This window comes from Podarcis gaigeae (assembly GCF_964106915.1).
Source record: "Podarcis gaigeae genome assembly, chromosome: 16".
NCBI lineage: Eukaryota > Metazoa > Chordata > Lepidosauria > Squamata > Lacertidae > Podarcis > Podarcis gaigeae.
In genome coordinates this window covers 29,425,391-29,450,875 of record NC_139693.1, presented here as the reverse complement: position 1 = coordinate 29,450,875, position 25,485 = coordinate 29,425,391, and the positions used below count along the sequence as shown (strand labels likewise).

Genomic DNA, 25,485 nt, shown 5'->3' with positions numbered 1-25,485 from the left:
CTGAAGCACCACTTTAGCTAATGGGGCCTTCCGCTGCTGCCGTGCCATCGGAGCACGATTTCTGTTCTCATCCTGAAGCAAAGTTCTTAACCTGAGGTACTATTTCTGGGTTAGCGGAGTCTGTAACCTGAAGCATATGTAACCTGAGGGACCACTGTATTGGATTTGTTACCATTATGCTCATTTGCCTTCAGTAGCAATTAAAGCTCTGCTGGATGAAATGCAATTGTCTCTGGTCCATTTTTGGGGAATCCTGCAACATGCTGCAAGTTGTTACTCTGCTAACTATACATTAGAATCTGCCCTGGATCAATTCCATGACACAAGATTCCTCATGCCATGCAATTAGCAACTGCTGCCATCCTACAGTGTGTGTGTGTGTGGAATGTCCCCCGCCCACTCAGCTCTTGAATATTGCCCCAAGAGTGTGCACCTAGGTTGGCTGCAGGTCCCCTGCCCAGGAAGTGATGTGGGTGTTGTGTGAGCTGTCTTTTCCTTTTGCATATTATGCTCCAAAATGGTACTCATGAGCAGTGAAGGGGACTCAAACTCCTGCCTGGAGTGGTGCATGGTGTCTTGGCCACTTGCTGGCTGTGTCACCAGGTTGTGACACAGCTCATTCCGTGGGCAATTCCTACTTTGTTGGCTTTGACAGCGCTTCCATGGAGATTGGGAGGGTGTCTGGTGTTTTGTGCTGTTCCAGCAGTTTGTTAGCACAGGAAGGGGAATAGCATACAGGGTATCGTGGCTGTTCTGCAAGCAAAAATGGCAGCATATTCCACTCCCTGCCCCCCGTCCCTCAGCACAGGGTTATTTGGTAAATAACTTAACCTGAGCATAATAAGTAGTGGACTATACTACTTTTTCTATTTTTAAATCCTGGAAGTGCTAGTTTATTATTTAGGCAAAAATGGATTTAAATTAATTAAGAGAGTCAGCTTTAACTTGGGTGCTGAAAATCTTAATACGATATCTTCATGTGTCCTCAATTAACATTTTGTTCTTGGGTTTTTTGGTGTTGTTGTTAAAGAAAGGCAGCTGCCACATTCATTGTACATATGCACAATACTTTCTTACTTTGGTAATCCAGGATCACAATTTAATGATTTATTCACATTTGTTTGTACAAGAATCAGATGGCATATACTAAAAAGACATTTAATTAAAAAAAAAGTATATACGTTTACATCAACAGAAGATGAAATATAAACCTTTTCTACTCACAGTCATTCTATACATATTATAATAAACAAATCACAAATCTGTCACACAATATAAACGTTTAGTTGTTATAATGTAACAACATACAGAAAACCTTTATAAAATTTTGCTTTCGTTTTAGGTTTTAAATCTTACCATTAACTAAAATTAGCTGTGCGGGATGTTTGGGGTACATGACTAAGGCACCAACAGTACAAAGCAAATACAAAAGCAGAAATATTTCCTTGGGAGTGCTCTACGCTGAAACACCACAAGAAAAGGCAACAATAGTAAGTAAACCTGCTGCAGCCTTTACAAGTTTCTTCTGGGGTCACAAGGTTAGTCCTATGGTTGACTTTCTTCCAATATATCACTTCAGTTCTGATCACAGCACATGCTACAACACTGATGGCTAGGATGAACTTCACCAAGGTGCACTTTTCATTAGCGTCTTGTATTTCAGACAAATCGTTCAAGCCAAAGCATAAATGCATTTTAGACTTATGTGAAAAGGATTTCTTGGACTTAAACTGCAACACTTACAAAAATACTTTCCCTTAAACTTGGGATTGCTTCAAAACATTGCTTTATAAATATAGAAGTACTATGCAAAGGACTAAAAGTGAAATCATAAGTATGTATACCCCTATCTGAGCTATTTTAAAAATTGGTTTATTAAGCAAGCATTTGGGATAGATACTGAACTTACAGAAACCAACGTACCCTTTAAGAATTTACAATCCCCATGACAGCTTCTTGGCTGATGTATTTCTGACAAATTATAAATATACCATAGTGTAGCACGTAGTATATAGCACTTTATGCTCAGTAGCAGAAGCAATAAGGTCTGCATGGCCCCAAAGTCCAAGGTTCAATCCCTGGCACCTCCGGCTTAAAAGAATATCGCAGAGCAGGGCTGGGAAAAACCTCCCCATTAATGATATTTGAGAGCCACTGCAAGTACTTTGGTAGATGTGCCAATGATCTGACTCTCTATAAGGCGGCTTCATATTTAAGTATTTTAAAGCAGAAACAAAATTGGTTGCCTTCAATTACCAAAGTCCTCCTGCAGCTCTCATATCTTACCTATGTGATAATGCAGTTACCAATTAAAACACACATTACAAGGCTTCCCATGTATGGCACACACGTATGGCTTTGCGGGGGGGGGGGGATAGGCCTCAGAAAGCAAAAGTTCAATCAATCACAGCCAGGAAACATAATTTGCTTGGATTATACCTGTAAATTGCAGGGTCTTACTAGCTGAAGACTGGAATGTTTGGCAGCTTGCATATGTTGCAGCTTACAGGAGCCGAACGTAGAATGTGCACAAACTGACAGAATGACAGTGTATATATTGCCTGATCAATATGCATAGTCTCCAAACTGAATATGAAGCTATCCAAAGGATTTCATATAGTGACCGGTGAATATGCACATTCTGCACTCAACTCACATCAAACCCAAAATATGCATTTCTTATACCAAAGATCCCTGAACAAACTTTAGTATAACTGCATACCTATATTGGTAACATGACCTCATGTTCTCCATCACTTTAGTAGGAATTCCTGGGACAGTCATGCAGAAATAGACAGGTAATAAAAACCCATTGGTATAAGCATTTATCTTAAAAATATTTCCTGTTGAAAATCCTGCTTTTATGCTCAAGGTGGAATTTCACTCCTTAAAACATTTGATGTCTGCAATTAGTGCTTTCAAGTCAATCTGTTTTAAAAGCAGACAGAAGTAATGCCTCAAAGCACCAGATATTAGTAAATTGTGCCCATGGCTTCTTTTGTAGAGTTGTAAATCCAAGGTAATGTTCATACTACTAAAGTTAAATCTCCAAAGCATAACTGCAAGGAGTAAATGAAAAGCTGGCAAAGCTCTTAATAAAACGGTGGTGTTATTTCAGTAGAGCTTTTCTAACAGTCAAAACTCACCAAGTTAATTCTGTAATGATCGTACAGGCAGAGCCTAGGGCTATATTTCAACTGAATGAGGTGCAGGCATTTGGCTAAGATATGATTTGTAAAACGACCAAGGAAAGTTTCCACCCGAGTACAAACAGCGAAGTGTAGAATCCTAACGAAACTGACATCTTTGCAGTTTTCCCAACTATGTCCCCTACTCGTGGTTTACAAAGAAGTAGTACTATGGACCATAAGAGTTAATAGAAAATGCCCTTTGAAGACAAACTTTTGTTTACTAAAAGTTGGTCTGCTTAAACAAATTCCTAAATTATTCATTAAAAAAATGTTTGGATTCTGGGTCCTATAAGCACCCTTTTATACTGGGCCCCGAATTCAGTTAAAGTGCCTGTGGCTACAATCCTAAAGTCATTTACTCAGAAGTAAACCTCATAGAGTTCAATGGGACTTACTCCCAGGTAAGTGTGCATAGGATTGCAGCTTAAGTCTCAATGAGACAAGTAAACATGCTTAGGATCGTGCAGCATGCCCCATTGGAACCAATCAAAACTAGTTTAGGTGTGACTAACCAGTGTCCCAATATTTTCAATGGGATTTGGTTATCACTAACTTGAGGTGGATAGGGGCCTGGAACCATCCTATGTATCATTACTTGGGAGTTGTTCTGTCCATCTAGTAAATATATAAAATGATAGGGCTGCCAAGAGTCTAGGTTAATGCTTTCTAAATTATACTGCAGATAAAATTAGTGCTATCACCAGCAAGTGTCCTTTAATACAACAGACGTCAGATTCCCATCTAAATGCTTTATCAAAGAGCAAATAAAATTATTTGAAAGGTTAATGTAAAGATACAAGATTAAAATTTATTTTTGATTAATTACAAGTGCGTCTTTGTCCGCATTAGTAAGCGTTCTTTATACAGTCTATTCTTCACTGCTGCCAAAACACAACAGAGCAGAGAAAAAACAGCTAAAACAAAACTATTTTTTTCCTAAGTTATTTGCTGGATAGAATTTAATTCAACACAACTCGGAGGTAACTTTTTCAATTGTAGGCATGTGGCACTTAGACAATCATCTTTGCACAGAAAGCTTGTAACAGTCATGCGAGGGCACAGTAATTATCTTAAACAAGGCAAATTTCTCACCACAGAGCAGTGGGGAAAGTAAAGGAGGCACTGCACTGGAACATTACACCTAGTAAACTCCACATGATACAGTTTCAGAAACAAATACTTAAAGAGCTATCATTAGAAAAGGTAAAGTGTTCAATGAAACATGATTTAGTGATAGCTTCATTTGGTGGCCCTAAATCAGCATTATCAATAAACAATTTAACTGAGCAGTAGATCAAATCAGAGCTTATCACCACAGGGAAGATTACAGCAAGGTAAATTCTAAATTTCTTATTCAAAGATGCAGTGTTCCTTTGTCAGAGCCCTCCGTGTAAATTCAAAAATTGTAAAGATACCTGAAGTGTTTCATTGGTATTTAATATGTAGACTGAGTTCAACATATTCATATGAATATTTCCACTCACTAATGAATACCACATGGCGCCTTTCCGCAACGGAAAACTACTGAAGATGAAATGTGGTTATCTAAATTACTCTCTCACTGCTATTGAGCTGCTACTTTCTGTCTGCAAGGCTATCATTCTAAGAATACCTACTGGTCCTACTGAACTCACTGGGATTTACTTCCGAGTAAACATGCTTAGGATATGAATATCTTTCAAGGGATTTACTTCCGAGTAAACATGCTTAGGATATGAATATCTTTCAAATATGACAGTAGATGCTTTGGGAGTACCATTCAAATTGAAAATTGTTGACGTACCTAGGACTGCTGAAAGAGGTGACAGAACGGCCCCCCGCCCATCATTAAGGTTTGGTTAACAAAGCAAGATTTCTGGATGTCCTAGTAAAATGCCCTGCAATAAATAATTTACATGTGTAAAAGAGATCAGAGCAAGCGCATGATTTTAATATTAATGTAGCCTATGCTGTCACTCTGTCCATCTGCACTGTGCATGTTAGTAACCACTACTGCTTAAAGAAGTGCAAAAGAGTGGAGGATGCCACTGACTTAAAGTGCCCTAAATCGTAGCTTTTTCTTTAAAAAATAAAATTGCTACTAACAAAACAAATCTAGAAAATAAAACAGTTCATGATGTAGAAATCTTTGTCTGCCACCTTCTAGGTTAAAATCTGGGGATGAAACACTGCATCTTTCAAAACAGAAAAGGAAGCAGTAGGTGCATATGGAAGTACAGTACTGCATAAAGGTCAGTAATGGACATTACACACAGGAATTTCAGTGACAATTTTTTCAGGCATAAATAAAGAATCCATTGAAAGCATAAAAGCCAGGACTACCAGAAATGGTTCTCCTGAATGGCTTGAAGTGGTTAGTGGATAAGCTGAAATAGGCCACAAGGCATGACCATAGATAAAGAACCAGGAAGATAACATCTATGTGGAGTATGTCCAGCCCTTGAACTCCTTTTTCCTGGGGAGGGGGAGGCAAAGAGGAAACAAGTTTTAATAAAGAACCGTGTGTGCATTTATTGATAAAGTACAAAAGATTAGAAATGAGACACAACCATCAAATTACAGGCCTCAAAAAAGCAAACCAAGGCAGCTGAACCAATATTCTTGAAAAGTATTTCTCTCCTGTCTTCACTTAAATATTCTGAAAGACCTTCTGCAACATCTTTAAGAAGGGTAAAGCAGGTAAATAATCCAAACAGTACTGGATTTAATACTCTGCTGAAATATCAAATTGTGTCCACTATTTACTAATCAAATGTAAATTATGCTCTACCCCCAGGTGTACCCAGAGCACATTTGACTAAAATTTGTAGTGTGGGAGATATGCAGTCACATCTAACAATGCATATTCCTGCTAGTTAACATGTGAGGGGGTTAAGACCATAGAGCTGTATTGCTGATAGGCAAACTCAGACTATAGAAATGTGTGATGTCATTTCCCCCTTCCCTCCTAAGGGGGAAGAAGCAAAAGAAGTATTTCCTGTTCCTTCTCTCTCTTTCTCTCTGCTTCATACCGTGTGAGCAGATGAACATGTCTTGGTCTGCCCCAAGCCTAGATTCCATTTTGAAAATATTCCATTTTGTACCCCAAAAATATTTTACCTGCATTTGTTTTTGCTGCTAAGGACAAATGCTTGACTGTGATTAAAATATATGTTTTAAACTTAATTTTCAGTCTGTAGCCTGTTTCTTTGATAAATGGGATAATAAAGGGAGAAATCAGCCAACAGCTAAGTCCTATGCTTTCAATTAAACTGCTTAAAATGGGATTTAAATTCTGCTCAGTCCCATACTTTTAAGTGCAAGCACTAAGCTGATCCCTTTGGCTGCTAACCCACGTATCTGGGTCTGTAGGGGAATAAAATATAGTTAATTATATTCCATCACTTACCTAATAATGCCCATCATAAGGTTATGGGCCCAGTACAGGAAAGAATTCCAGAGATTTCTGAGGGTTTTTTTTTTACTAATTATTGAAAATGATTTTTAAACTGGAGAAATATTTTTTTGTTTTGTTTCCTCAAAGTCACAAGGGCTCTTTTGTTCTAGTGTTGGAGGATCAACTCGCCTGCCCTTTTCCTCCCCTTTCCTTTGCAACACAGCAATGAGACTTGAGGGTTTTTGACTTCTATTTTGCTTTTGGGGGCTATTTGGATTTTTATCTTTGTGATTTTGAGTCTTTATTTTGAATTTTGGGCGGTTTAATTATTTTTATTTTTGGACCATTTTTCAATTTGGGGCCAAACTTTTGTCTTTTTGATTTTAGGATGGCTAGCAGGGAATTCCCAAAGAAGGCCCAAAATTACCCAAGATTACTCAAGAATGATATCCAGTAATTCAGAATTTATAAAATAATTACTTTAGAAAAATGTCAACCATTTTGTGTCTGTTATTTTCTTGCACCAGTTTTACACAGTTAGGCTAAAATTCAATGTACCTGTATGTCATTTAGGATCTGTATCCTGGCTGGAATCTAGCAGTTTCCTCAAAAATCAGTTCTTTCAGTTTTTCCTTTGGTAAGTCATCCAGCTCCATGTCAAACTTGAAGGGTGCTTCAGCTACAGGCTAACAACAGCAACATGAAATCTTTTACTAAACCTGTTTACAAATTTGTTCCAAACCACCATAGGAAACAGGGAGGTAACAGAGATGTAAAGGTAAACAACTTTGAGGACCAGGTGGTTTAAAAGCAGGATATGTCTTTAAAAAATAATAAAGCATAGCAAAATTAGTTTTACGATTCATTTAGTAACCAAAGAGGAAGCAGAGGCCAACTGTGTGTTACTTCTTACATTTTTATAGGAAATTTTCATGCAGAATTCTTGTCAGATTAGGTCTGAGTTGTTTCTAGTTATGTGAAGACAGTCATGTCTATTCATCAGAGTGAAAGTGTGCTAAGTAAGAACGCAATGAAGTGTATGAAATCTTTTTCCTGTGTAATACAGCAACTTGCTGTGTAATACAGCAAGTTATTACAAATAACATGAGCTTATGGCTCTTGTACAATGGCATTGTTTGTGGGGTCTAAACACAAATGCTTCATGCCCAAAGTCTGGACAGATACATGGACATAAACAAGTATGTACATACATCTGGGGGCTCTGACTGACAGGAATTGTTCATCATATGTTCACCTGTGTTGACAGACACTTGTCATGGGAAACATTGGGGTAGCTATTGTAGATGGAACAGTTGTTTTTGCTACATAAAATGTGGCACTGCTCTCAGAATTTAAAACGTAAAGCATCTGATGGTCATATGGTGTCAATTGTCTAATATTAACCCATCTAAACATAAATATCTAAATATCAATCTTTATTACTATGATCACAGATCAGGCATTAAATTACAATCAAACAAAAACAATTTTACAGTTTCCAGGCCAGTAAACAACTATAGTCATACCTTGGGTTCTCAAATTGAATGTGTTCTGGGAGTCTGTTCGACTCCCAGAACCATTTGAAAACCAAGGCGCGGCTTCCAATTGGCTGCAGGAGTGTCCTGCAGCCAATCGGAGGCCGCGCCGGATGTTCAGCTTCTGAAAATCGTTCGAAAACCAGAACATTCACTTCCAGGTTTCGATCGTACAAGAGCCAATTTGTTTGGGAGCCAAGGCGTTTGAGATCCAAGGTACGACTGTATTTGGGATTAAGAGAATGGCAAAGGGCTAGGATGTGTGAGCATTGTCACACACTCACAATCACACTAGAATGGATTGCTGAATGTTAGCAAGTATGCTTGCACAGAATTTTGTCACTCTAACAGTGATTTTGTTAGTGAAGCCTGACAAAAGAAGGGAAATGTAAAAATGATCAGACCTGCCAGTAAATGTAAATATAAAATTACTTACAGTACTAGTATATATAAAATTATGAATTTTGTTTGTGATTTACTTGCTAGCTTCCTCTATTCCCCAAACTATTCTAAGCATCTATTTAAAGAATTTCAGTGATTTCAAACCAAGTAAAATAAAATGTTCCCCTACCTCATCACTTGGATCATAATACTGCTCTAGATATGGATGCGCCAAAGCTGCTTCCACTTCAATTCTTTTATGAGGGTTGAAGGTCAACATTTTATCCAACAAATCAAGAGCTATAGTAGAGAAAGATAGAATCAGTTTGTGTTGTAATGCAGCCATATTAATTCAGCACTGTTCTTCCCTTCATGCATGATTCAGAGCGGTTCTGAATATGTTTAGCAAGCAGCACAAGACATATATATCCTAATTCAGAACACAGAAATTGGAGGGTGGGAAGAAAAATAGTTTATAGGAGAACAAACCAAATCCCACAAACTCCCTAACAGGTTCCAAGGCAACATTGAATGCTTTATGGGACTTTGGACTGGACTTAACTGCTCATCTGCTCCTAAGAAAATTACTTGCAAGGGTGCTTGTCTTGGGGTACTTGCCAGCCCTCTGCTTCTGATCTTGCTGGACATTGCCACAGTCAGTGTACTTATGTCTTTCTGCCCCAGAAGGGTGCAAAAGAAGCCAAGGAGGCTCCCTACCTCTGCTCATCACCAAGGACTCAGCTATACAGCTGCAAATAAAATGTTTTAAGTGTGTTGCAAAGTGCAAGATACAAATGTGACACTAGATGGCGACAGTGAGCTATGGTAAATTCAATATATTTTTTCAAAACGTTTTTTTTTAAAAAGCATTTTTACAGCGTTTTTTGTGTGTGTGTAGATTTCACCCAAACATGAAATGCAAAGCCCATGTGCACTGTGTGCATGTCCATAGTGCCTGGGCCTTATTTCCAAGCTTTGTTAATCTGGAGTCAAGCACAATTGATAGAGGTTCACTCCCAACTCCAAAAGAAAAAGAAAAAAGCACCAGCTAAAAACAGTTTCATGAGCATTTGGCCAAGTAATGTCTAGAGTGAGCAACCATCCTTCAGAGTGCCACTGGCCACCAGCACATGAAGTGATTAGCCCCAATGAATATGAACTGGGAACAGAAATTGGCAAACTAAAAATCTCTAACTTTTTTTGTGATTTAAGCTCTTTACAAGCTGCAATGAATCTGATACCAAACACAAATATAACATAGTTTATATAGTTATATTCTGCGAAGGGAAATTTAAAGGGTAAGATTTCAGCCCTTGCTACATTCAATGGTCACAAATCTTGCATCACTATATTCCAGTTGTTATCTCAATCTTTTCATGTTACCTTTGGGGTCAGCATTTGGAAACAGCCTGTTCCATGGCACCTTGTTTTTGTACGGAAGAGAAAGCAAATAGTTTCTGGCTTTCAAATTGATTATGCAGTTCAAGTCTTCTTGAGAAGGAGATCCAAGTATTCCTACAATTCAATAAAATAGAGAAAAGAGTATTATTGTGGAAACAAAGCACTTGAATGCATTTGATAAAGATTAAATTAATATCAAGTTTCTTAAATCTGTTATTTACTAGATTGGGTGTACTAATAGATGCAGGTGTGTCACTGAACAACCACCTGTCATTTGTGGTGCTGAGCACCTTCCACTAATTAAGGTTATTTTACCAGCTGCTGCCTTTCCTGACATTATCCCTGCTCTGGTTACCTCCAGATTCAACCCCTGCTCAGGGGCTGACTTTGGAAACTGGTTGGAAGCAGTTGCTAGTATCTGGAAGCTGTATCTTAAATTAACTGGGAGCAGCACTGAAGAGAAATTATGTGGTATTCTTTAACTATCTCAAACTAGTTCATATCTGTGTACCAATGGATAATGAAAATTTGTATCAAAGGATGGTACTGAAGAGGAATTTTGCTCTTGTTCGTTTTCTACTTGTTTCTGTGGTGCTTACATCAAGGAGGTTTCTGCTGGATTGTGCCCTTGCCTGGTGGAGGAGTTTAGAGTGTTGCATGCAGAGCAGGAGAGGTGAGAACAGGGGAGAAAATCAGCATGAATTTAAAATAAAAATATGAATAGATGGCCACAGCTGGTACCATCAATCAAGTCACTAGGCTGGAGAGAAATGGCAATTAGTAGACAATAGCAGCCTTTGCCTATAGTTATATATAGAAATCTTACCAAGGATGTGGTTCAGCTGATCAAGATAGTGTTTTCCTGGAAAGATGGGTCTGTTTGATAGCATCTCCGCCAAAATACAGCCTACAGACCAGATATCAATAGATTTGGTATAACCCTATAAGTAGAAAGTTGGGGGAAATCACTTGTTGCTAGCATTTGCTGTACTGTTCAACATACTACAATTTAAGAGAGCCAAGATATGGTAATTTTGAAATCCAGAATTCCAGTCCTAGCACTTGTGATGAATCAGAATTTATATAACTGTTCTTGAACAATGAGGCAAGCACTGTGTTTTATAAATATGAAGGGTAAGCACACAAGTACAGAAGACACCTACAAAGCAATCTATGGATGATTACTGATTGAGTCAGTCTCAATGTCTATATTTGCTTATCACAGAAAACCACAGTTCAGCCATGAGAAGTTTAGAAGCTGCTTCTTTTGATTTAAGCACAACTTGCCATGCTGTTGGGACTGAGACCTACTATTAAGCTTAGCCACAATTAGTCTTAACAAGCCAACGTCAATAGCAATAGTGTCAAGCTGCCTTGTTTTAAACTAGCTGTAGTTAAGAATAACCACAGTTGGTTGGTTCAGAACATTATGAACGGTCACTAAGTAAAAGCTACCAGATTCCTTATCGTCATGTAGGAACAAAAAAGGGGAGGGGAGCATGTAAGCCTGAGGCTCGCTACAGCCATTTCCTGCTTATTCACATCATGCTAAACTATGGTTTATCATAAGGTGCATATTCAGTCATTGCTTTCAGCTGGACTCACTTGCACTCACCCTGACATGTGTGCATGGGAATGCAATCTTAGAAACATAAAATACAAACTTTACCTAATTGTTACCATGTGAAACCCACAAAGATTACTCTTAATTTTTTTAATTCCAAGCCCTAAAGCCAGTGTGATCTTTTGATATAAACAAAGTATCAGGAAACTCTGACTTCAGTGATTGGTGAGTTAAGCCACACACTTAGCCTGAGCTGCTCACGTGTAAAATAGTATCATTTAACTTCTCATTTCATATGAAAATAAACAGCATATTTTGTACACAAAGAGATGATACAGAAATAATTAAAAACCTGACAATATGGATTTCTGAATTGCACTAGAACTTTCTGTATACCTCAACACTTAAGATTTGAGATATACATGCTAAAAAGAATGGGCAAGTATTAGAACATGGTCCATTTAACATTTTTGGGTTTATGTGAGTTGGATCCCACTACTACTAAGCTTCAGACTGCCTTCATTCCCACTTGCCTGCTTCTGCAACCTAGGATGCAAACCCACAACCGTGTGTTCCACTGTGCTCTGCCAGTTTAGCCAGCTCCCGTCTCTCACCAGTGATAATTGCATGCCTGCATATGTACACTTTCTTCCAGGGATTAAAATTCCAAATGAATGCTGGGCTGCTAGTTTATTTCGAATATCATATTCACAGTTCCATTCCAAAGCTAAAAAGTAGCAGCACCAAGTACTGTGGCCTCAATTTGGTAATTACCGTATTTTTCGCTCTATAACACGCACCCGACCATAACACACAAGCAGTTTTTAGAGGAGGAAAATCCGTAGGCATGCCACCCATAGGCATTCCCTCCATAACACGCACAGACATTTCCCCTTACTTTCTAGGAGGAAAAAAGTGAGTGTTATGGTGCAAAAAATACGGTATATAAAAAGCCATACACAAGCAGCTTCATCTCTCAGAAAGCAACATAAATTTCAATGATAGGCAATCAAGAATTTCTACTTGAAGTCAAAGCTAGCTCTGGTCTGCAGCACTGTTGGATAAACACATAATCAAGACATTCAACTGAGCCAGCAAACTCTCATATGGTTGTTGTCAGTGAATTAAATATCGGGGTGCAATTTGTTCATGTACAAAATTTAGGATTTAATTAGATTTTCCAGGAGCCACATTGTAGTGGAACGCTCTCCCAGCAGATGTTGAACGGATAAACAGCTATGTGATTTTTAAAAGACACCTGAAGGCAGCCCAACAACAACAGTAGTAATAAGAATAAGAATAACAATATGTATTATTATTTGTTATTAAATATTTCAAGCACCACATGAGGCACTCTTCCATGCATAGCTCTTACTTTAGAATTCAACATGATTTCAGGAGCTCTGTACCAACGCGTAGCTACATATTCTGTCAGGAACCCAGTGTGATCATGATCTGGATCTGCAACACGAGCCAGTCCAAAGTCACAGATCTAATATCAAATCAAACAAAGATGTTATAGGAGGCACAGCTTTCTCTTTATTTTTTGTCATACCAATATTCCTAATCAAGCAAAAATTTATGCATTGCAGGGGATTGGAGTAGATGGCCCTCGAGGTCCCATCCAACTCTATATTTCTATGATTCTATCATCAAAAACCCTCTCAGATTTTCAAGCTGCAATAAAAACTGTAAATGTGCTTTCTGTCTTTTAGAATCTGCAGATTAGCTGCCCCATGGCAACAAGAAGGAACACTTACAGGTTCCATTCTTTAAGGAAATGGAGATAACATCTGAACAAAAAAAGGAACAAAGCTTCAATCCATGCATAAACAACTTTTGTGTGTGTGCTAAAACTTCATTGCCAAATACCACAACAATGGCACACATGCCTTTCTAATAATCTCTGTTACAACTTAGTTTTTGGGATCTTTGTTGGCATAGAAATCCACTGATTTAAAACAGCGAATGAGTAAGTTTTATATTGACATGGGTACTTTTATACTGACAAAAAGATACTTGCTAACCTTGAGATCACAAGTGGTGTTTAGCAGCAAGTTGGAAGGTTTGAGGTCACGATGCAGCACATTGGCTGAATGGATATATTTTAATCCTCTCAGGATCTGGTAAAGGAAATAACAGATGTGGTCATTGCTGAGATGTTGAGTCTTTAAGAGCTTGTAAAGGTCTGTCTCCATTAGGTCTTGCACAATGTATCTGTAAATCGTATTAAGGCAAACGAACCAAAATTTTACTACATAATACTGGAGTTGCTCAGCTCCCAAGTTCTTTAAAACTTCACTTCTACATTTTCAGAAGAAAAAAATGTGCAATATTGCTGGATGGTTAATCAATAAAGAAGCACATCACCCATAACTAATGTCATAGTAGTCTTACTTAAAAATAGCTCAGTCGGTAGAGCACAAGACTCTTAATCTTAGGGTTGAGGGTTTGAGCCCCACGTTGGGCAAGATTCCTGCGTTGCTGGAGTTGGACTAGATGAGCCTCATGGTCCCTTCAAAATCTACAGTTCTATGATTCTAAATTGCAACATTTGCATGGTACAAGGACTGCTTACGAATTGAGAATGGCATGATTCCATATCCTATTACAATTTGCTAATCAGTTGGGCTAATCAGTATGACAACTGGACATGGGAAAAAAGGCTTGCTGTGAACCATGAGATGGGCCTAGAAGGATAAGAAGGGAGGAGAGGGAAACTCCCCAAAGTGCATACAGTCGTACCTTGGTTTTCGAACAGCTTAGTTCTCGAACATTTTGGCTCCCAAATACTGCAAACCCAGAAGTGAGTGTTCCAGTTTGTGAACTATTTTTGGAAGTCGAACGTCCAGTGGGGCTTCCACAATTTCCTGCAGCCAATCAGAGGCTGTGTTTGGTTTGGTTTCTGAACGTTTTGGAAGTCGAATGGACTTCTGGAATGGATTCCATTCGACTTCCAAGGTACGATTGTACAATTAAACCAAGTGGAACAATGGAAGTGTGGGGGGGGGGGCGCGGGGATTCTGTCATTGGAAGGGTGGGGGAAGGAGCCAAAATAGACAGAAGTTGAGGGAAGCACAGAGAGATAGGGTGGCACAGGAAAAAGAGATGGGGTATACAAACAGCGAGAAATGCTACACTTGAAACTCAGTCCACTTTTAGCCTTGGCCCCACCCCACCCTCTGCCAGCATGCAGCCCTCACTCCAGCAGATTACCCACGAGGGATTGAAGGGATTGAAGTCCTCAACAGATAAAAGGTTCTGTTGCATTACACACAGAAAGACTTGAGCTTAGTACAACTACTAAAACAGCAAGAATCGCTTGATGGCAAGATCAAGGAAGTAGTCTTTAACATATAATTTAGGATAACACCAAGATAAACAATCAACAGTGAAACAGAGCAGAAAGCTGAAACAATGAGAGCACAAGGGCATACATCTTTAAAGGATACACATCTTTCATCTGTTCAGTTGTTGGAGCTCTGATAATGTCATTGATCCCAATAATATTTTCATGTTTGAAGCGCAGTAAGATTTTGATCTCTCTCAGAGTTCTCTGGCAGTAAGTCTGGTGTTCAAAAGGACTGATTTTCTTTATGGCCACCCGAACTTTATTCACATTGTCATGTGCTGAACTGGAAGAAGAATCATCAATATTAAACAAAAAATTAATGGCATTATCTACAGAACAAGACTCAGGTTGTCTAGAAATGCTGACATAGCCTTTTTCAATCATGAAGATAACAAAATTCAATTTATCTGCCAAAATACTGTGAGGTTTCAGCACTTAACATTTTTCTCAGAACCAGTGGTGGCGAGATAATAATGGTGGCATCATAATAACTTTAACCATATTAGATAAAGCTTTAGACACTATGTCAGAAAACATTATTTAAAACATAGAAGCTTGCATTGCATTAGTAGCTTGCATTAGGCCCAGTATACCTGAAGGAGCATCTCCACCCCCACCATTCAGCTTTGCCACTGAGGTCCAACTTCAAGGGCCTTCTGGCGGTTCCCTTACTGTGAGAAGTGATGTTACAAGGAACAAGACTTGGTAGTGGTGCCCATCAGATGTCAAAGAAATAAACAACTATATGACTTTTAGAAGACATCTGAAGGCAGCCCTGTATTGGGAAATTTTTTATGTCTGATGTTTTACGATTTGTTATATGTGCTGTAAGCTGTTTTGCTGTATTGTATAAATAAATAAAATTGTATGAATAATATTGTTCTGTTGTTGTTGTAAGTCCTGTTAAATAATTTTGAACAAAATACAACGAAATTATCCAGGTAACAGTTAGTCACTTGCTGCTTTAACTCTTCTCAAAGTTTTTTTCAGGATGTGAAAAGCAGTAGACAGGAAATTTGTCAAAATATTCACAAGATTAGTTGTCTCCTTTGAATATTGGCATTCAAGATCCTACTTTTAAGCATAATTTCAAACTTCATTCCAGATTTCCTGCCTCATTAAAATGTCCATGATTTCAGCTTTAATTAGAAAGATGGCACACCACCTCATGTCTTTGAGAGAAACTTAGCCAATTCAATCTTGCAGGAATTAAAGTAGTCTAAATCTCAGATTGCTTGTTCTACCAAACCTTTATACTGTCCCATTGGTGTGTCAAGGGAGAAATAAGGTTTTCTGAAAGGTAACAGTTGCCTGAACAAATGAATAGAACTAAACAGAAAACTGATGTTTTAGATAAGGAAATAAGAGTTAATACACACTGAAATACAGCAAACAGGAGGACATTATATCAGTAACCAAATTAACCAAATTGATGAGCCAAAGAACAGAGAGGAAGAATCATTTTATAATCCGGTATATGCTTGACAGGTTAGAAAAAAAGCCATTTCTCTTTACTGAACAATGCGCTGGTCACTCAGGCTGAACAATGTCCTGGCCATTGCTTTTTTTAAGCTTAGATACACAGGGACCTGGGTTAAATTTTCCATTAAATTAAAGCCTTTTGTCACGTAACATATTAAGTCCCTATGTGAACCACTATGTGAACAAAAAAGGACTAAAAAAAAAATTCAAATATTTATTATAGGTGCAATTCCTATTCAGGCAATGTTTTAAAATGAAAAAGTGCTACAATTTATGATATAATATAAAAGTTATACGCATAATCCTGAAGGTAAGAGCTTTTCAGTCATGGTTTTCTGGAGAGAAACAAACTGTGAGGAGTGTTTCAGACAATGCTAAATATGGTCTATAATTGTGTATATCTAGCAAAATTTTATGTATGACAAAAGGTCATCAAAATATAAAAAACTAGATATATAGCATATTAAAACACATCAAAATATTCTGTGAATATTATACACAGAGATATCCAATGTATAAGGATTAACGAAAAGCCACTAACCGAAAAGAAACATTCTACATCATGAATAAATGAAATGCATCATCTTTGTAGTATGACAGCACATACAGAGGGAGGAAAGCCCATCTGTTGATAATATTCCCATAAATTTTACTGGGAAAAGCATTCCATAACTGGGGAGCCAAGACTGAGAAACCCTTCATCCAGGAAAGCTAGAGAAGGCATGCTAATCAACTGAAGACTATCTGTCAAAGAACCTAACGTAAGATAGGCATAAAGGGAGACAGGCAGTCAAAGACTTATAAAATTGTAGAATTGGAAGAGATCCCAAGTGTCATCTAGGCCAACCCCTGAAATGCAGAAAACTCAACTAAAGCATCCATGACAGATGGCCATCCAACCTCTTCTTAAAAACTTCCAATGAGGGACAGTCCACAACCTCCCAAGGGAGTCCGACTGTTCCACTGTCGAACAGCTCTTACTATCAGAAAGCTTTTCCTGATGTTTAGTTGTAATTTCCGGAGCAGGAGAAAACAAGCTTGCTCCATATTACATGTGACAACCATTTCAATATTTGAAAATGGCTATCATATTTTCTCAGATGCCTCTTTTCTATGCTAAACATACCCAGCTCCCTCAACTGGTTCCTCATAAGGCTTGGTTTCCATACCCTTGATCATCTTGGTTGCCCTCCTCTGCACACATTCCAGCTTGTCAATATCCTTCTTAAATTGTGGCACCCAGAACTGGACACAGTATTTCAGCTGTGGTCTGACCAAGGCAGAATAGAGTGGTACTATTACGTCCCTTGATCTGGACATTATACTTCTGTTGCTGCAACCTAGAATAGAATTAGCTTTTCTTACTGCTGCAAAAAAATGCTACACACATCCTGGTCCCAAGCTGTAAAAGGCGCCAGAAGTCAGAATCAGGCCTGAAAACAGATTGAGGAACAGTACAAGTGGTGTAGTATGATCATAATGCCCAATCCTATTCAGAAATTTAGCTGTTCTATTGTAAGCTGATTGCAGTTTGTGATCTGTCCTGTAATGAAGTTCATTACAGTAGTTTATACTTGTGACTTAGCATGTAAACTGCACTCAACAAACTGTGTTATGCACTTAATGCTTTTGCTTGTGAAGTAAGTACAGTCATTAATGTCATGCATAGATACACTGCTTAGTGGCTGATAACTTCTATGCACATGGAAGAGTAGTACACTTTGGCAATGCCTTTTTCTGTGGGTTCTGCTTCCTCACTCACTCACTCACTGTGCCCCTAGGTGCATGGGCACAACCCTTTTACCACTGGACTCTGCTCCCACTGCATGGGCTCCATAACTTTACTGCTAGGCTGTACCCCCCAAGTGTGCACAGGTGGACTCCATGTTGCAGGCTGGGGTTCCAAAAGGACTCCAGCTCCTGGCAATATGAAAAGGACTGGTTTTTAAATCAACTTACCATGGGAAGGGGGAGGGAATGGACAAAGTGTGGGAAGCAATATTTATCCTTGTCAACAAGGCCCTGAGCAAAAGGCAGTTAGCAGAAGTGCAGGCTTTGGCAAAGCAAAGGTAAAGAAGCATCTAGGGTTTAGTGAGTGTACATTAGAAGGTGCAGAAGGTGCTTTGCTAGAAAGACAGCAGAGAAGAAAATGGGCAAAGTTGGTCAAATCTTGATTTTCTTCAGAGATGCTTCAAGAATTAATTTAAAAAAGCCAGAACAGGAAGCAAATAATATGGGATAGGGAGGAGTTGATGGTGGACGTTTAGACCAGATGCAGCTAGAAGGACCAATGACCTGACTCAGTATGAGGCAACTTCTTACATTCCTACAGAGTCTAAGGTGTAGGCAGAAGATAACACTTTCAAGAGGACAGCCATTTACAAATCCTAGAAATAGCAAGACACAGAAGAGGGAAGGAAATGAGTGCTAATGCCAAGACAGATTTCCACAGGAAAAGGGTTAGAGAGTTCTTAAGAGTTCTCAGTGGAGGTTGAAAAGAAGTCAGTGTAGAAGAGAATGTGGAAAAAAAGCTGGGTCAATGAGGTTATTTGTATGAATGCTGAATCACCAGCGAAATTGGAATATTGTCAGGAGGGAAAGGGGAAAGCCATATGAGGCATGGCATGAAAGCTGAAGGGAGGTAGCATGGGGAAATGGCAATATACCACAGCAATCCAGAGATGCAAAGGAAATATAAAAGATGAATTTTGAAGGTTGACAAGCAGTGAAAAAAGCAAGCAACCAGGAGCTGAAATGGCAGGATTTTGCAAAGAAGCCAATTCTGCCATCACATCAGCCAAGTCAGGATGAGTGGGAGGAGAAGAAACTTCAAAAGACGAGAGCAGCAACAGGGAATGTGTTTGGGGAGGGGAGCCAGATTTTGGTGCGTGCAATGAGCTAGAGGGAGGCAAGAAAGTAACATTCCTAATTATCACAATCCACAAGGAGAGTTCATCTAGAATATTTCAACTCAGCCCTGTGGAGCCTTCAATGTGGAGTTCCTCAGGGATCTATCCTATCTCCTATGCTGTTCTACATCTACATGAAACCGCTGGTGGGGTTATCCGGAGGTTTGGAGTACGTTGTCAGCAGTATGCTGATGACAATCAGCTCTACTTTTCCTTTACATCTGCAGGTGAGGCAGTGGAAATGCTGGACTGGTGTCTTGCCTCGATAATAGAATGGATGAGAGCCAACAAACTGAAACTCAATCCAGATAAGACTGAGGCACTGTTAGTGGGTGGTTCCCTAGATCGGATGGCTTCGAGGTTGCCTGCTCTTGATGGGGTTACACCTCCTCTGAAGAAGCAGGTTCATAATTTGGGAGTACTCCTGGATCCTTTGCTATCACTTGAGATGATTTTCTGAGGCCCTTTTTTGTGTGTCTCCTCCACAATAGGTCTGTAGGGTGGCAACACGAGAACTGGCCTTTTCTGCAGTGGCTCCCCATTTGTGGAATGCTCTCTCTAGGGGGGCTCGCCTGGAACCCTCATTATACAGCTTTAGGCACCAGGCAAAAGCGTTCCTCTTTAACCAGGCCTTTGGCTGACTGACATCCAATGCCCTATTAAAATGTGGTGATCGTGGGGGGGACACGGACGGACGTTATTGGGTTGTTCTTGTTCTTATTTTGAGTATGTATTCTGTGATTTTATATCATGATTTTATCCCGTGAACCGCCCTGAGACCTGCGGGTATACGGCGGTATACAAATTAAATAAACAACTACTACTCCTGGCTTCAAATCACTTTTGTTGTGGAGTTATCTTAAGTGATTCAAGCAAAGTCACAGAGTAAGCTCAACACTGGTCCTGAACATGTTTACATTAACACAACCTTCCAACAATTTCTTTGCTTTAGAGCATGTGCATAAGTTTATGACATCTTTACATTTAATACTGACGTTTCTACTTCTATAAACTTTATTCCAATCTCATTACTGTAACACTAAGACACGATCAAGGCTTAAGTATTCACATTATGGTCACTTACTGACTGCAGTTGAATGGCTTATGCCTATACTTTAGTTTTTAACTAGATTAAACTACAGTTTTCACAGTTTATATTCACCTATACAGTTTTTAAAGGAATAACCCATTTGGTTTTTTATCACTAAAATAAACATCCAACAAGTTATTTTTATTAAAAAAATATGCATTCAAATGTGATTTAAATCAGTGTTATTTACTGCTTAACAACTGCTCACATGCTAACTTTTATTAATATTGCTTTTTTTAAAAAAAAAGTTTCCCTAGGGCAGAGTACACTGTGCAATGTTTCTTTCTAAGGGGGAAAAAACTTTTCTTAAAAGCGCCTGATGCAAAGTGCTGCTGAACATAGACTGTGAGCAAAATTATTTCCTCCTTGTTCACAGATACTACACTGTCTGAAAAGTGGCTTAGGGTGAGACAACAGGCAGACATTTGAATGAGAAGAAATGATGACTCTAGGTTGGCTGGTTTCCACAATACTGTACCTGGAAGACCAAAACAGTGTCAGTCACCACCTGTTAAGCTGTGTAGAGCAGCGGACTGCGCCCACCAAAGCCTTCATAACACACACAAGTGCACTACACTGCAAATGCAATCACTGCACCTATGTTAATTTCCAGCCAGCTAGTGAACCTAAACCTGTCCCATTTTTGATGACTTATTGCGTATTTACTTCTTTCAGAGTTTCTGGTCAGTGATGCCTACAAAGAAGCCATTAGGCGATGCTAGGCTACATAGAATAAACTGAAGAAAGTTCTAGGGCAGCAGTTGCCTAGTCTTAAATGGAGTGGGAAAGGTGTGTACATGTGAGAGATACACTCTGACTCCGGTGGATATTTAATGTCAAATTATGTTTAAATATTTATTAACTTTCACCAACTATATTCCATTACATGTTTCCTTAAAAAAAGAAAGGTCATTCACTGCAAGACTAGTGTGTTTATGCTGCAGTGAAGTCCCTGAGACTTAAATACTTTCAATGCACTTATTTTAGTAATAATGAATCACACAAAAACTGAATCTCGCAAATTTAAAACACTACTGATAGATACCAAGTTACGGTAAACCAGAGTTCTGCTGCACTTGCTACAATACATTTGGCAGAGCAAGAAAAGAGAAAATGCCAGCAATGAAATTTGAGTATTAATCAAACAGCAATACAGCTTAGACAACACTGTCTTGCTCCTTACTGCCACAGCTTCTCATATCCATATTTTGACAGATATGAGGATGTGAGTTAACCAGCACAATACACATGCAACAGCAAATTGTTTTCTTCATACTTCCTATAAGTACCAACTAAATGTGACAAATGATGGCATTTGATCCATCATTTCCTCCCAATTTTCGATCTTCCACTTGCATCTCCATCTCTTCTTGCTCATGACAGCATACTGTCAGTGGCAACCCACCACAAGTTATTAATGCTAATTAAATCCAACCAAGGATCTCTTCTCTCACTTTTCCCTAAGACAAAATAAATTGGGAAAAAGATGTCACCTTGCTTTTACTCTTTCAGCAATGAGAAATCAGGTAGCTCCCTAGCTTCTAGAGGCATCCCATGCCCTCCCAGAAAGCTCCCACACTACATATACAATCAAGTCAAATATATCAGCTAAGCCACAACACACAAACACTATCGTTTTGTTTCATGTTCACAGTGATATGATTATTGAGCTCTTGGCTTTACATTTTATATTTATATTGCTTTTATCAGTATAAATTGCCTAGGGTGCTGTTGGCCAAGGAGAGGCGACTCATGAATGTTACAAACTACAATAAATAATAATTTGAATTTATATACTACCCTATTACCTACAACAACAGCTTCCACATTGCTCAACAGAAAACACAGGGAACAGCCATAGCTCAATGATAAAAGCACCTGCTTTGCATGCAGAAGGTCCCCACAGTTCAATCCTCAGCATTTCCTGGAGTCCAGGTAAAGCTGGGAGAAACCCTTGTCTGAAATCCTGGAGAGTAACTGCCAGTCTGTGTAGACCAGGGGTAGGCAACCTAAGGCCCGGGGGCTGGATGCGGCCCAATCACCTTATCAATCTGGCCCGCAGACGGCCCGGGAATGAGCGTGTTTATACATGCGTAGAATGTGTGTTTTTATTTAAAATGCATCTCTAGGTTATTTGTGGGGCATAGGAATTCGTTCATTTCCACCACCACCCCCACAAAAATAGTCCGGCCCCCTACAAGGTCTGAGGGACAGTGGATCGGCCCATGGCTGAAAAAGGTTGCTGACCCCTGGTGTAGACAGTAATGAGCCAGATGGACAATAGATCTGACTCGGTTATAAAGCAGCTTCCAATGCTCTTATTGATTAAATGGTTTGGCAGAGAAGAGGTGGTTTAAAAAAGAAATCCAGCCCTTTGCATATACAATTCTGTGCATTTACCTGGGGGTAGTCCACTGAAGTTACTGCTATTTGCTTGTAAAGTAAACATGCACAAGCTTGAGTTGAAGAGCTGCACTTTGTAAATCTACACATACCTCTGAGAAAGGCTCGTCTACTTATGATACTATTTTGCTTTCCCAACAGACACTGCCTCCCTAAGGAGCCCAACACAATCTAATTACCGTGCACCAATGCTCACTGCAGGTGCTGTACATACACACACAACAGGATTTCAGCAAAGAAGTGACACTGTGGATGGGCTGCAAGGCATCTTTGCAGGGCGCAGGAGCCTCTGAAAAACTGGGAGGCAGAGGAAAGTGAGAAGGAAAATCCAACGACTAACAGGTCAGTGTGCAAGCGTTTTTTATTCTCTTGGATCGTACTGTAAGCTGTACCTTATACTGAGCCAGAGAAACAGGAAAGGGTCCCCCCCCCTCTCTCTCCCATACATAAGGCTGCGGTCCTGTTTCCCTTTCTTGCCCTTGTGTACTCACTCCCCGGGCTTACTTCCGAGTAAAACACGCGCAGAATGGCACTGCAGGCGTCGGGGCTGTGCAACCTTCTCGGCCCCGATCTCCATCCCATGCATGCTTTCATTCCGAAGGAAGGGAAGGTGCCTCGTTGCCGCGCTAGTGCGCAGCGCCCTTAACCCCGTAAGCCAAGGGCGCTTTCTTGCATTAAAATAATAATAATGCTGAGGGGGAAATTCAGCAGCAATAGCAAAGGGTGAAGGGGGGGGGGGAGAGAAAGAGAGAAGTGGAAGCAAGAGGAGAGAATTAGCGCCTTCTTACCAGACCATCCCGTAAGCTCCTTCCCCGATGTAGGAGAGGTTGGTGTAGCGAGGCCCCACGTCGAAAATCTGCCCTCGCACCATCTCCGGGCCCCCGGCGAGGCTGGCACAGCTGCCCGCCGCTGCCCCCGACACCGCCGCCATGTTGTTGTCCGTGAGGGGAGGAGGAGGAGGAGGAAGAGGAGGGGAGTGGGGGTGAAGAAGGAGGGGGAAATGAGAGGGAGGGAAGAGGAGAGGAAAGGCGACAAGGGGCTGGACTCCACCCTCCCTTTGCCCGGCAGGCCGTGTCTGTGTGTGTGTGGAGGAGAAAGAGAGCGAGAGGCACACAAGAAGGACCGGCCCGCCGGCGCCGCCACACAAACCGCCAGCCGCTCTCTGAGGGAGCCGCTGAGGGAAACGGGGCGGGGCTTAGGTGGCGCGCGCGCACACGCGACACTGAGAGAGTGAGAGAGAGAGCGCGCGCAACCGTCGGTGAGGAAAATGGGGCGGCGCAGCTGAGGGGAGGTGGGCGGGGCCTGCTCCAAACCTATATAAGCTGAAAAGGGAACGGAGGGGGCGTGGCTTCCTCGCCTGTCGCGCCGAGGCGAACTGGGCGGGGTTTGGAGGTGGGCGGGACGCTTAAGGGGACGAGCCGCAGCAAGCAGCCGCCGCCGCGAAAGGGGCGTGGCTTTGGCTGCACGGGCTTGAGAGAAGCCTGGGGAGGGCGTGGTCTCTGGCGGGCGAGGCGTGGCCTCTGCGGGGACTGCGGTAACTTCAGAGCCGCAGAGGAGGCGGGGGAGGGAAGAAAGCTGTGGGTCACGTGATTGCTCCCCTGCAGCCTTTTAAGCAGGCTCCTGTTCCGATTCGCGGTTAAGGTGGGTTCTCCCTCTGAGACGGCTGCAGTCTCATGCATACCTGCCTGAGAGGGTAAACTGTACTGCGCTAGGGCTTGCTTCTGAGTAAACTGGGATGGGAAAATGCACGTGGCAAAGTAGTTTTAAATTAAAGCTTATGCTTCCTAAAAACCGTGGAGCCATATTCCTAAAGTTTTTCTTCGGGTAGCTAAGCGGGTTTGATCCACACGTGGGGGTGGGGAGGATTTTAATAGATCCTTGATGGCCCGATTAAAGAAACAGCCACTGGCAAACCCCAAGCATCCATTGTCTAAACTACAGCCGACATCTTGGCATATGGACTGCCTTATTTAAATCTATTACGGATCCATTAGAGCTGCAGGAATGCTCGTGATTTGTTTTTCAATACATAAGTAAAGGTAAAGGGACCCCTGACCGTTAGGTCCAGTCGTGGCCGACTCTGGGGTTGCGTGCTCATCTCACTTTACTGGCCGAGGGAGCTGGCATACAGCTTCAGGGTCATGTGGCCAGCATGACTAAGCCGCTTCTGGCGAACCAGAGAAGCGCACGGAAACGCAGTTTACCTTCCCGCTGGAGTGGTACCTATTTATCTACTTGCACTTTGATGTGCTTTCGAACTGCTAGGTTGGCAGGAGCAGGGACCGAGCGATGGGAGCTCACCCAGTCACGAGGATTCGAACCGCCGGCCTTCTGATTGGCAAGTCCTAGGCTCTGTGGTTTAGACCACAGCGCCACCCGCGTCCCATGTATTGAAACCCACGTTTCAATACATGGGACCCTGCCAAATCCACTTTCAAATCATAGCATGCTTCTGTGCACATGTGAAAATTCATTGCAAAAACATAAGAACATGAGGCTGCAGGATCAGGCCAGGGGCCAGCCAGATGCCTGTGGGAAGCCTGCAAACAGGACCTGAGTGCAACAGCACTCTGCCCATCTGTGATTCCCAGCACTCAGCATGGGACGTACTGTTTCCAACAGCAAAGCCAAAAAAGTGTCATGAATTTGTGGCACTTTGGCTTAAAAAAGGTATAGCGTCTTTATTTTTTTATTAAAAAATTACTGTCAGTTGTCTCAAATCAATGCTCTAATAACCACAGCTCATATCCATGCCTGCAAGAATGCTGTATAAAAAAACAGACCCCGTGCTTGAAGGCACT

The 25,485-nt window shown here is 40.7% G+C and overlaps 1 protein-coding gene and 1 long non-coding RNA gene across 4 annotated transcripts; one reads left to right on the top strand and one right to left on the bottom strand.

Moving 5' to 3' along the window:
- Positions 1-1,077: 1,077 nt before the first annotated feature.
- On the bottom strand, positions 1,078-23,962 carry MAPK1 (mitogen-activated protein kinase 1). 3 transcript variants are annotated; one of them, XR_014559097.1, is made up of 10 exons: positions 23,473-23,962; positions 14,901-15,083; positions 13,476-13,665; positions 12,824-12,940; positions 10,711-10,825; positions 9,867-9,998; positions 8,674-8,783; positions 7,126-7,253; positions 4,883-5,646; positions 1,078-4,834 (listed from the first exon to the last, which is right to left on the bottom strand). XR_014559097.1 is itself a non-coding variant. In XM_083717533.1 (9 exons), the coding sequence occupies exons 1-8, from the start codon at positions 23,613-23,615 to the stop codon at positions 7,137-7,139; spliced, it is 1,107 nt and encodes a 368-aa protein (XP_083573659.1). In that variant the 5' UTR covers positions 23,616-23,962; the 3' UTR covers positions 1,078-5,646; positions 7,126-7,136. The 3 variants fall into 3 exon arrangements, 2 of the variants coding, with proteins under 2 accessions (XP_083573659.1, XP_083573660.1); XM_083717533.1 differs by having other exon boundaries at positions 1,078-5,646; XM_083717534.1 differs by lacking the exons at positions 1,078-4,834; positions 4,883-5,646 and adding an exon at positions 5,676-5,850.
- Positions 10,033-20,515, top strand: LOC310834333. The gene is made up of 2 exons (XR_014559197.1): positions 10,033-10,557; positions 13,164-20,515. It is a non-coding gene; the product is annotated as an uncharacterized lncRNA (long non-coding RNA).
- Positions 23,963-25,485: the final 1,523 nt, after the last annotated feature.

Bases quoted from the DNA above. Each gene is read 5' to 3' on its own strand.
- MAPK1 (XM_083717533.1), bottom strand. From the start codon at position 23,615: ATGGCGGCGGTGTCGGGGGCAGCGGCGGGCAGCTGTGCCAGCCTCGCC. The intron at 15,084-23,472 runs GTAAGAAGGCGC...TTCTTCTTCCAG, and splicing joins GGAGCTTACGGGATGGTCTG to TTCAGCACATGACAATGTGA. The intron at 7,254-8,673 runs GTAGGGGAACAT...TGCTGTTGTTAG, and splicing joins ATTATGATCCAAGTGATGAG to CCTGTAGCTGAAGCACCCTT.